At 35.3% G+C, this 12,963-nt stretch overlaps 1 protein-coding gene across 1 annotated transcript; it reads right to left on the bottom strand.

Moving 5' to 3' along the window:
• Window positions 1-638: 638 nt before the first annotated feature.
• LOC11412947 (ubiquitin recognition factor in ER-associated degradation protein 1) lies at window positions 639-3,826 on the bottom strand. Its single transcript, XM_003606630.3, has 9 exons — window positions 3,786-3,826; window positions 3,229-3,546; window positions 2,539-2,563; window positions 2,410-2,442; window positions 2,199-2,320; window positions 1,897-2,027; window positions 1,289-1,512; window positions 961-1,181; window positions 639-857 (listed from the first exon to the last, which is right to left on the bottom strand). The coding sequence occupies exons 1-9, from the start codon at window positions 3,786-3,788 to the stop codon at window positions 765-767; spliced, it is 1,170 nt and encodes a 389-aa protein (XP_003606678.1). The 5' UTR covers window positions 3,789-3,826; the 3' UTR covers window positions 639-764.
• Window positions 3,827-12,963: the final 9,137 nt, after the last annotated feature.

The following is a 12,963-nucleotide window of genomic DNA, read 5'->3' as shown; positions in this document are numbered from 1 at the left end:
AGCATGTACTATACAAAGTTGATTTATGTGTCAATTCTAATTGCCATATGATGCATGTGGGGACATCCATGCACAGTACAAGAGTGGATCATGCATTAGAGAGTATCCATAATATCAGAGAGGCTTTTCCAAAGGTTGCAATTGAAACAACAGTGAAAGCGTAGCTCAGAAGTTTATCCACTATCATATGTCAGTGAGTGGTGTCTTTTACACAACTCTATCTCTTATACAATCTGATTCCTTAAGCCATTCGTAATGAGATTTCTTTTGCCTGATCTTGTATTACACTGACAGATTAACTTTCCTTTGCATCTATATATCTCTAAGTGTCAATTGAAACACAGAAAAGCAGTTGAAGTCAAAGTGTGTTCACCTTGTTTTCCCTTTTAAAATTTGTTAGATCTGAATGTGAATCTTTTGTTCATTTTTTGCTCTTTCTTTTAGTGCAAATATCAAGTATTTCAAAAACATTGTGATGTAGTGTATCTCTTCTATATGGTTATTAGTAATTCAAAGTGGCGTATAAATAGTGCATGTACGATATTTAATTTTACTCACTAGTAGACAATGTAATGATGAGGTTCAAATAAAGGCAAATTAAATACAAAAAAGACGTTAATTCATTGAATATTTGTTAAATGGTATATTTATAAACTTTCCAAAGCAATAGTCATAATCACAAACTTAAAAGAGAAACATGGATATGCAAGAGTAACATCTGAACTTGTGCTCTAAGCCATGTCAACTAAAAGAAACTATTGAAATCATCTTAATGAATACTTCTTCCCCAAGAAAGCTTGGAACTGCGGGGTATCTGTTTTCTTAGATGACTCTTGACTTGCACTCTTCAAAGAAGCCTGTTAAGCGAAAAAATCATTAGATCATGTCAATAAACCATAAGCTGAATGTAATACAAGTTGCTCCAAAAAGTCAAAAAAATTCACTATAGATGAAACTTACCTTTGGCTGTGTTTGAACATTGGATGCATTGGCATTTGACCCAAAAACAAGCTTCCCAGGAGTTCTAATCGAACTGTTGGTTTTATTTTCAGTTTGTTGCTGCTTTATAATTGGAGTAGAAGTTTGTTCGATTGATTGTGCCGACGGTTTACCATCCAAACGCCTTCCAGAACCACTAAACGGAATTAGTTTGGGAACCTTAGTTGGTGGCTCTTCTTCAACTGAAATGCAAACAAAATAGTCAAAATTCACTAATGAAATATTCACTTGAAAACAAACACGTGAAATTCTTCAAGCATATTCCAACAGATAATAAAAGAATCACAACCTTGTCGATGTTTCTTATGAGACAAATCAGATGGCAAAGGCTTCTCAGGTTCTTTGTAATCAAGAGGTGGAGCAAAATCAACTTCACAGTCTATTTCAATTATACTGATTGCGGGAGAAGGTTTCGTTTCAACCACATCAATGTAATATTTTTTATTGTTATATGGAATCATTATAGTGCGGCCAGTTGTTAAACATGAGTAACTCCTCAATGAAGTTTCTAACCTGCAAATCATAAAGGGGAAAAAGAAAGATATTATACATCGCAATAAGCAACTATTGAGTTCCTCAATGAAGTCTCTAATAATTAAGTTCTTATAGCATATACACATATCTTTGAAGTGTTTATATATAAGCAACTATTTTTATAACAGAGGTAAATTAAATTCAAGTTAAATTCAAATTATATTTATACATGCAATAAGCTATTTTCATAAGCTATCTTGGAGATAACTTACAGAAATAAGTTGAAAACAACTTATGAGCATGTTTTGAAATGTTTTTATAAATTCTCTCAAACAGTTTCACAAGTACTTATGCCAGTAGATAGATAAACTCAAATAAATCAACTCAAGTAAACACTAAATATGATATTTTAGTTATTCATACATGGCTTTTGGATTGGAGATATCCAAAAAATCTTTGCTGTGAGGCTGGAACTTCACAAACTTTCCTTTTTCAAGACTTGTGCTTTTCAGAGAGACAAGGTCTCCTTCCTGTAGGAGCATATCTTCCATCATCTGACAATTACAAAAAAAAATAAAAACTGCTATAAATAAAAACGGTCACTCAATTAACTAAAGAGAAATAAATGTAAACAAAAAAAAAAAAGATATTTTAAATATAAATGGTCACTCAAAAAACTAAAGAGAAATAAATATGAACAAAGAAAGAAAGGAAATCAGATATACCCAATTTGGTAAGAATACAATCCCCTCATCAGCAGTGAATTCCAAGACTCCACAGTGAGTAGTTCTTTCAGCAGAAGTATTTCTCAGTTCAAATAACATTGGATATTCTATGTTCAAACGTGCTGAAATATTTTAACAATAAGAGTACTAATTTAGTATTTGAGGAAAAAAAATCAAATTATTGAAACCTAACTGACAGATATAAGCTTACCAAGGCGATCTAGAGCTGAAGAGGGCATGATAACTGAAAGGAAAAAGAATTTGTATTAGCTATCAAAATTTCACAATGTTTGATACCAAATAATACAATGTAAACTATGTAAGGTGTTAGTGCACTTACTTTTATCACCATTTTCCAGAATTGGCTGCAAAATAGAAAAATCAGAAGTAAGAATTGGTATTGAAATTTGAGGTTTAAAATAGCATCTACACATTAGATTGAAGATGTGTATGGTGTACGACTATGTTTGTGACTGATCGACATAGACACATATTGTTACATTGAATCACTTTCATTTTCGTAAATTATTTTATTATTATTATCTATCTGTCGATAACAGTCATCATATTTGGTGTATATATGTATCGGTCCTTCATAGTTTAGGAGTCACATAAACCCACTTGGGTTGGTCTGGTGTTGTTGGCTTCGGACCTAGAGAGTGCTCCTCTAAAAGTCTTATGTTTAACTCTCCTCAATATTTATTTAGGTGTGCTAGTTTAGCTTCTTTAAAAAATAATAATTTGGGAGTCACATGCAAAGACTAAATTATAAGTAATGAGTAAATAGAAAAAAGTAGTCTATCCAATTTGTGTGCATATAATGAATGTTCAAACATCAGAGTTATATAAATCAAAACAATATGAATGTCTGATACGTAACTGCAATGGGTTTTGCCAAAGATGTAATTCTATATTACAATTTGTTAGTTTTCTTGGTGAGTAGTGATTGATTGTCGTTGTAAAACAATTTTAAACTGTACATAAGAATGAAATTGGGTTAGAGAAGTTAGATATGCATAAGGTGACATACCCTATTCAGAGATGAGACAGAGAAACAACTGTAAACATGTTCAAAGATCTCATTGTGTCGTATATTCCACTGATACTCATGAATATCATCATTATGATCCTCAGACAAATCCTGATTCCACTCACTCTCAGATGAAACCTCATTTGAAGCTTCACTCAACTGATCCTCATATTGATCATCATCCTCGTCCTCATCCGCTTCATCCTCATGTGAATCTTCACTTAACATATCCTCATCCTCACTCTGCTGAAGCTCCGATGAATCTTCATTCAACGGATCCTCATGCAAATCCTCATTCTTCTGATCCTCATGTGAATTCTACAACAGGAAAAAAAAAAAAAAAAAAGTTAACGCGACCAAATCATAATATCATAACCATAATGAACAACATAGAGCAATTTTAGGTAGAACAACTACATAACAGTTTAACATGCGATAACACACATAATTTCATTAAAACCGGGAGATATCAACATTCATTATAAAACAACAACTAAGCATTGAATTATCCTATAAATCAAGAATTGAAATTCAAAATAAAATAAAATGCAACATACCATGTTTAATAAGCCTCTAAGACTATATAATAACCGATTATATATCTGCACAACAATAAAAATAAACAAATAAACAAAGGCGTGAAGTTTGTACTAAACATAAAATAAAAATCAAAGACGCGACGTTTAAAGTAACATAGGTAAGACTCTCATAAAACTAAACATGAGGTTAACCTTTCACTAATCTCGACTTCTCTCAGTTGATTTTTGGTCGGACCTCCTATGCCTCCAAGTTGGTTCACAACTGACTTCCAGTGGTTACCGAAGGGTTTGCGGCTGTTATATTTTTCGGGTTTTGATATGAATGGAAGTCTCGATAAACTAGGTTTGTTCAAAAGTTGCGGGCCTGGGTTGACTACTGATTTGGTTTTCTAATTTAACAACCAGTTTAAAATATTTCCAATAACTTAGATTTTTTTAAGGGATGGTTTTTTTTTTTTGTTTGAAATCTTTCAAAATAAAAGAGCAATGTTATATATCAAGAAAGATTTTATCAAAAAAATTTTAAGAATGACATGGCAGAATAATCACCCTTAGATTTTATCAAGAAATAGTCTTGAAATTAATGTTAGTCAATAAAATCTCAGCCTGACCGGAAATCATGCGGTGGTGGGTGTTATGTATTTTTTTTTTTATGAAAGATTAATAAATGAGATTGAAATCTAAAGATGATTATTATGCCATGTCATTCTTAAATCTTTCTTATAAAATCATTCTTGATATCTTTCTTAGGTTTTTTTAAGGGATGGTTTTTGTTTTTGTTTGAAATCTTTCAAAATAAAATTATCAATATTAATGTAATGTTTTTGTTAAAAAATAATATATGTAAAATTCAGTTAAATATTTGCACACGTTCATTGTATTTTTTTGTGTGACTAAAAATAAACGATATTCATTCATTCAAATTGAGATAATACATTGATACAATATAAATTTGCTAAAAAAATGGTAAATTTGCGAACAAACTCACATCTTTCATGTTAATCGCATAAAACGACAAAGTACAAAAGTCTACAAATATGATTGTATTCAAGTCTCTGGAGTAGTCATGTATCTAGATCTGCAACGTTGCAAAGTAATTGATTGAATCTGCATTGGATCGAAGTTGATATGATAATATGAACCGAACAAACATCTGAACAAGATGAGAATGACAAACAACATCGCACAAAGACGATGAAATCATAAAAGAAAAAACTAACTAGATGTGAAAACAACTTCTTTAAATAAAAGGGGAGGAGAAAAACTATTTAAAGAGGTGATTTTCGCAACAAAAAAAAAAAATTTGACCTCTTTGTTAGATGAAAGAGAAGAAAATGAGGTTTTAGGCGACGGCTCAAAAAAGAGAGAGAGGAATTTTTTTTTTTGGCCCGTTGTAGATTTTATTTGTCTATATATGTGAAAGTCGATATGATAACATTTTAAATGCTTATACCTATTTTATAAATATCAATATTAATATAGTGTTTTTATTAATTATTTTCTATTTTATATGCAGAACATCGTGGTATATATCTTTCACGCCTATTGTCAATTATGTGTTTATATCTATGGGGGAAAATTTTTATGTACTGATATGAGAAAGACGTTATGATAAAATTTTAAAATTCATGAATATTTTTAAAATATCAACATTAATAATGTAGTGTTTCTAATAAAAAGAATTCATTTGATATGTAAAACACTATTGAATATTTGCACTGGACTCGTTGCGAATTTTATGCGTATATATCTGCGAAAACAATTTTTATGTATTGATATGAGATAGTTTTGAAAGCTCGTGACTATTTTCAACATATCAGCACAATGGTAGTGTTTCTATTAATTTTTAGGCTAAATTACACTTTTAGTCCCTTAACTTAATTTTAGGTAACAATTTCGTCCTTTTATCTTTTTTTCATTTCAATTTTATCCTTTTGGTTCATTTGCATATGAATTTTCAAACTTCAAATTCATGGTTTTATTTTCTTATGACATTTCAATCTTCAAATCTATGGTTTTCATCTATGTTTGCATAACAATATTAGATCTGAAACTTGAAATTTTTTATGAAAATGGACCAAAAAGACAAAATTGTAATATACGTCATTTCCAGTTTTCGCCCCTATAAACTTTTTGGTTTGATTTGTGTCCTCGTAAAAAAAATCAAGAAATTTTGGTTTTTGAATGACCTATTAAGGGTGTTTTATGGAAAAAAAAAAAAATTTACGATGATGCAAATCAAACCGAAAATTTGATAGGGACGAAAATCGAAAATGACATATATTACAAGGTAAAAAGCACTATTAACCCAAAAATATATTAAGGACCAACATATTACTTGAAATTAAGTTAAGGAAGTACATACATAATCATGCCTAATTTTAATTTGAACAATAAAAACCTTGATATAGTAAATGTAAGTTTGAAATGCAAAAAAAATAGCATAAGTTAGTGTGAGAAACAAAAATACAATGAGGTGTAAAGAAAAGGGGCTCGGAGCACAAAGAAAAATAAAAGGAGGCGATCTTTTCAAGTAAGGTGATGGTGATTCACTTCCACTCTCACCACAAGTGAGGATTGAGTACTCTTAGAAAAATAGGGTTGCCTGCCAAAATAAAGTGAAAATAACACTTAAAAAGAAATAGAGGGATTATTAACTAAAATCTTTAACATCGAAAAAAAATTAGTTTTTTTTTCTTACAATTTATAGAAGAATCAAAATCCCTAACTAGAATTCTAGTTTAAGATTCCTCCTTGCAGTTAGAAATATCAAATCATTACCTACGATTTTGTATATGCATACTCTACAACTACCAGCGATTTACCGGTCACGATTGCACCTCCTACGTTTACATTTTCGTTGCTTCATTTTTTTTCATGCTATTCAAAGGTCGTCTGTAACGCCCACTTTCGTTTAATCGTTATTTAATCGAGTTTAGGCCATTATATTATAATTATATAGTATATGCATGATTTTGATATGTTTTGATGATTTGTGGTGAATTTAGTGATTTGATTGATGACGTGATAAGTTATGAGTTTTGGAGGATTTGATTATGATATGAGAATTATTTTATTGATAAATAGAATAAAGATTTGAAAATAATATAAAATATTTAGTTGAGGGCTGTTTTGATATTTTAGATAGTTTTGGGGGAGAAAGTGAGATAAGATAAGTATTTTAAGAGGAGATATAAAAGAATAGACCTAGGTTTAGAAAAAACACTTTGTACGTGAAAACTTTTGGAAAAGGGAGAAAAAGCTTAGAGAGGAGCAAGAGACCAAAGAGGGCTGCGATTTCTTCATAACCAGGTAAGGGTGAGACTAATAATTCAATAATGTTATTTACTGTAATTCTGATGATTAGTTGACAAAGTTAGGATTGATTTAGAGAAGTTTTGGAATTAGGTCAAAACCCTAAAAAATTGATGATCAAACGGTAAAACTTGTTTAGATTGATGTAGAAACCGTCCTTTAACCTTAGAACATGTTTAAGATGGATTATGGAATCAAAATTAGGCTTTGAACCAGGTTGTGTGATGGATTTTTGAGAAAAACCCTAGTCTGCCCGTGCTTCTGTTCATCGCTCGCCACGGCGAGTGATGATCCTCGCCTCGCGAGTGATGAACTTCATCGCTCGCCACGCGAGCCCCTTCCCTTCGCCTCGCGAGTTGTTTGGTGCAACTCACCATGGCGAGCAACCTTTCCTCGCCTCGCGAGCTTAGGCAGAGTGCATGTCATATTTCGTGTTTCGACCTTTTTAGTTGAATCTTGTATGCCTTTGAGTACCTGAACATACCTAGCATTGATTAGGAATGAATGTAGGATCAGAGGGAACCCAGAACAACCTTAGTTTGGGAGTTGAGTGGTACTTGCCATGGCGAGTAAGTTATCTCGCCTCGCGAGTACAACCAGGATGAACTTGTTTATGTGTTTATGCGATCTGTGTCGCACTTGTTGATCAAGAGTGAACCCCTAACTGGTAATGAGACCTAGTGATGTCGTTTAATGCAGACTGTAGAGTTGTTTAAGTTATATTAATATTAATTGAATATGAACTATTGTATTGTATATTCATGCAAGATAAGAAGATGTGATAATGATACAAATTATGTGCTTTGATATAATGATATCATCTTGTTATGTGACCTGTTTATGCTGCTTCCGTTATTTAACTAAGTGCATAATTATATGATGAAGTTTAGCTCCAAATTATTGGATGCATGTTGATAAGTTGATTACGATGTTTTGTTCATATGTGTCCATGCATAGCATATCATTGAGCTTAGTCCTCACCACGAATATTAGGAGCTTTGTCCTCCGCACGTTTTATAGGAGCTTTGTCCTCCGCACGATTAAAGTATATTAATACTTATGATGACGATTGGTACCACATGCATATAAGGAGTCTAGGAGCATTGTCACATTGTCATGATTAAGATGCCTTGTTGATAATGAATGAATATGTGATTATGTGATAAGTGTTTATTGATTATGTTACGTTGTTCATAATGAATTGGATATATGATTACGTGATAATTGTTTAGCATTTATGCAAAGTTAGTAATGGAATGATTATGATGTTAATTTATGATTCGCAATTACATTGATTAATGTTATTTTATTATGAAATCTCACCCCTTCTGCTTGAAAATGTTGCCCTTCGTATGGGTAACTTGCAGGTGATCGTGCTTAGTGTGCAGTTGCCGTCGTGAGTGGTCTTGCCTTCACTGTGTCGTCTAGGTCGTTCTGATACGTAACGGGATGGGGTTTTATGCTATAACATGCTTCATTCTCTTACGTGAACTGCCATGAATATTTACTGTTTTGATTAACTCTTTTGAGATACTTGTTGGGCCTGCGTGCCAAAACGTTTCATGAATTATGGTTAAGATTTTCCGCTGCAAATGTTTAAGATATTGGTTAAATTATTATTTAACTGTTGGATTACGTTATATGTGATATCCCGTTGTTTGATGTTTACTCTGATAAATGTTATGTTTTTAAAGAAATTTTAAATATTGGGAAAACGGGGTGTTACAATTGGTATCAGAGCAGGTCGGTCCGTCCGGTCAATTAGAGAGTCGTGTCGAGTCTTAGTAATATTTATATTACTATCTTATGTTGTTGTTGCTACTTTTGTAGAATCTCGGAAATGGCTGGAAGAAACGATGCTGCGTTAGCTGCTGCTCTACAAGCTGTTGCCCAAGCTGTGGGACAACAACCTAACGCAAATGCTGGTGCGAACGCGGAAGCTAGGATGTTGGAGACGTTCATGAAGAAGAACCCTCCGACTTTCAGAGGACGTTATGACCCTGATGGAGCCCAGACGTGGCTTAAGGAAATTGAGAGGATTTTCCGGGTTATGCAGTGCACTGAAGATCAGAAGGTGCGGTTTGGTACTCATCAGCTAGCCGAGGAAGCTGATGACTGGTGGGTTGCTCTTCTGCCTACCCTTGGGCAGGAGGGAGCTGTTGTGACTTGGGCTGTTTTCAGGAGAGAGTTCCTGAGAAGATACTTTCCGGAAGATGTTCGCGGGAAGAAAGAGATCGAATTCCTTGAGCTGAAGCAAGGAAATATGTCCGTGACAGAGTATGCTGCCAAGTTCGTGGAGCTGTCTAAGTTCTATCCGCACTATACTGCAGAGAATGCTGAGTTCTCGAGATGCATCAAGTTCGAGAACGGTTTGAGGCCCGACATTAAGAGGGCGATTGGGTACCAACAGCTGAGAGTTTTTCAGGATTTGGTTAATAGCTGCAGAATCTACGAAGAGGATACGAAGGCTCACTACAAGGTAGTGAATGAAAGGAAGGGCAAGGGACAGCAGAGTCGTCCTAAGCCGTACAGTGCCCCCGCTGACAAAGGTAAACAGAAGATGGTCGATGTTAGGCGGCCTAAGAAGAAGGATGCTGCAGAGATTGTGTGCTTCAATTGTGGTGAGAAAGGCCACAAGAGCAACGCCTGCCCTGAGGAAATCAAGAAGTGTGTCCGGTGTGGTAAGAAAGGTCATGTTGTAGCTGATTGCAATCGTACAGATATTGTGTGCTTTAATTGCAATGGAGAGGGTCACATTAGTTCACAGTGTACTCAGCCTAAGAGGGCGCCGACTACTGGTAGGGTCTTTGCTTTGACTGGGACTCAGACAGAGAATGAGGATCGTTTGATCAGAGGTACTTGCTATATTAATAATACTCCTTTAGTTGCTATTATTGATACTGGTGCTACGCATTGTTTTATTGCTTTCGATTGTGTTTCTGCTTTGGGTCTTGATTTGTCTGATATGAATGGAGAGATGGTTGTCGAAACTCCAGCTAAGGGTTCGGTGACTACTTCTCTCGTATGTTTGAAATGTCCTTTGTCTATGTTTGGTCGTGATTTCGAAATGGATTTAGTTTGTCTACCTTTGAGCGGTATGGATGTGATTCTGGGTATGAACTGGTTAGAGTACAACCACGTTCTTATTAATTGTTTTAGCAAGTCAGTGCATTTCTCTTCCGTCGAAGAGGAAAGTGGTGCAGAGTTTTTATCTACTAAGCAGCTGAAGCAACTGGAACGCGACGGTATCTTGATGTTTTCGTTAATGGCTACTTTATCTATTGAGAATCAAGCAGTGATTGATAGGGTACCGGTGGTGTGTGAATTTCCTGAAGTTTTTCCAGATGAGATTCCTGATGTGCCTCCAGAGAGAGAAGTTGAGTTTTCTATTGATCTTGTTCCTGGAACGAAGCCGGTCTCGATGGCACCTTATCGTATGTCTGCTTCTGAGTTATCTGAGTTGAAGAAACAGTTGGAAGACTTGCTTGAGAAGAAGTTTGTTAGACCGAGTGTTTCACCTTGGGGAGCGCCGGTTTTGTTAGTAAAGAAGAAAGATGGTAGTATGAGGCTATGTATTGATTATCGACAGTTGAACAAGGTAACTATCAAGAATAGGTATCCACTTCCGAGAATTGATGATTTGATGGATCAGCTAGTGGGTGCACGTGTTTTTAGCAAGATTGATTTGAGGTCAGGATATCACCAGATTAAAGTAAAGGATGAAGATATGCAGAAGACAGCTTTCAGAACGCGTTATGGTCACTATGAATATAAAGTTATGCCTTTTGGTGTTACCAATGCACCTGGAGTGTTTATGGAGTATATGAATCGCATCTTCCATGCATTTTTGGATCGGTTTGTGGTTGTGTTTATCGACGATATTTTGATTTACTCCAAGACTGAAGAAGAACATGCTGAGCATCTGAAGATTGTTTTGCAAGTGTTGAAAGAGAAGAAGCTTTATGCTAAATTGTCTAAGTGTGAATTCTGGTTGAAAGAAGTGAGTTTTCTAGGCCATGTTATTTCTGGTGATGGAATTGCAGTGGATCCGTCTAAAGTTGAAGCGGTATCACAGTGGGAGACTCCTAAGTCAGTTACTGAGATTAGAAGTTTCTTGGGTTTAGCTGGTTACTATAGAAGATTTATTGAAGGATTTTCTAAGTTAGCTCTTCCGCTAACGCAGTTGACTTGTAAAGGTAAAACTTTTGTGTGGGACGTCCAGTGTGAGAAAAGTTTCGGTGAATTGAAGAAGCGTTTGACGACTGCTCCAGTGTTAATTTTGCCGAAGTCAGATGAACCTTTTGTGGTATATTGTGATGCGTCCAAGTTGGGTTTAGGAGGTGTACTTATGCAAGAAGGTAAAGTGGTAGCTTATGCTTCAAGACAGTTGAGAATTCATGAGAAGAATTATCCTACGCATGATCTCGAGTTGGCGGCAGTAGTCTTTGTATTGAAGATATGGAGACATTACTTGTATGGTTCGAGATTTGAGGTGTTTAGTGATCACAAGAGTTTGAAGTATTTGTTCGATCAGAAGGAATTGAATATGAGGCAGCGAAGATGGCTAGAGTTGCTAAAGGATTACGACTTTGGTTTGAATTATCATCCGGGTAAAGCTAATGTTGTTGCAGATGCCTTGAGTAGGAAGACATTGCATATGTCCGCTATGATGGTCAGAGAGTTCGAATTGCTTGAACAGTTTAGAGATTTGAGTTTGGTTTGTGAATGGTCACCTCAGAGTGTGAAACTGGGTATGCTGAAGATTGATAGTGAATTTCTAAAAAGTATCAAGGAAGCACAGAAAGTTGATGTAAAGTTTGTGGACTTGTTGGTTGCTAGAGATCAGACTGAAGACAGTGATTTTAAAATCGATGATCAAGGTGTGTTGAGATTCCGAGGAAGAATTTGTATCCAGGACAATGAAGAGATTAAGAAGATGATTCTTGAAGAGAGTCATAGAAGTAGCTTGAGTATTCATCCGGGAGCTACGAAGATGTACCATGATTTAAAGAAGATTTTCTGGTGGTCTGGTTTGAAACGAGATGTGGCACAGTTTGTGTATTCCTGTTTAGTTTGTCAGAAGTCGAAAGTTGAGCATCAGAAACCTGCTGGAATGATGGTACCTTTAGACGTGCCAGAATGGAAATGGGATAGTATATCGATGGATTTTGTGACGAGTTTGCCAAATACTCCTAGAGGGAACGACGCAATTTGGGTTATTGTTGATAGGTTGACGAAGTCAACTCATTTTCTACCTATTAATATTAGTTTCCCTGTTGCCCAGTTGGCAGAGATTTATATCAAGGAGATTGTGAAGTTGCATGGTGTTCCTTCGAGCATTGTGTCAGATAGAGATCCAAGATTTACTTCTAGATTTTGGAAAAGTTTGCAAGAGGCCTTGGGTTCGAAGTTGAGATTAAGTTCGGCGTATCATCCACAGACAGATGGTCAGTCGGAGAGGACAATTCAGTCGCTAGAGGATTTGTTGAGAATTTGTGTTCTTGAACAAGGAGGAACTTAGGACCGTCATCTTCCGTTGATCGAGTTCACTTATAATAATAGTTACCATTCTAGTATTGGAATGGCACCGTTCGAGGCCTTGTATGGTCGGAGATGCAGAACTCCGTTGTGTTGGTTTGAATCAGGAGAAAGAGTGGTCTTAGGACCAGAGATTGTTCAGCAAACTACTGAGAAAGTTCAGATGATCCAAGAGAAAATGAAAGCGTCGCAGAGTCGACAAAAGAGTTATCATGATAAGCGTAGAAAAGATCTTGAGTTCCAAGAAGGAGACCACGTGTTTTTGAGAGTCACTCCTATGACTGGTGTAGGACGTGCTTTGAAGTCAAAGAAGTTGACCCCGAAGTTCATTGGTCCGTATCAG

The sequence above is a fragment of the Medicago truncatula genome, chromosome 4, assembly GCF_003473485.1.
Source record: "Medicago truncatula cultivar Jemalong A17 chromosome 4, MtrunA17r5.0-ANR, whole genome shotgun sequence".
Classification (NCBI taxonomy): domain Eukaryota; kingdom Viridiplantae; phylum Streptophyta; class Magnoliopsida; order Fabales; family Fabaceae; genus Medicago; species Medicago truncatula.
The sequence above is the reverse complement of the archived record's forward strand: the minus strand, read 5'-3'. Positions and strand labels throughout refer to the sequence as shown.

Coding starts and splice junctions, on each gene's coding strand:
- LOC11412947 (XM_003606630.3), bottom strand. Junction 2,443..2,538: donor TCTGGAAAATGGTGATAAAA/GTAAGTGCACTA, acceptor TTTTCCTTTCAG/TTATCATGCCCTCTTCAGCT. Junction 858..960: donor ATGTTCAAACACAGCCAAAG/GTAAGTTTCATC, acceptor TTCGCTTAACAG/GCTTCTTTGAAGAGTGCAAG.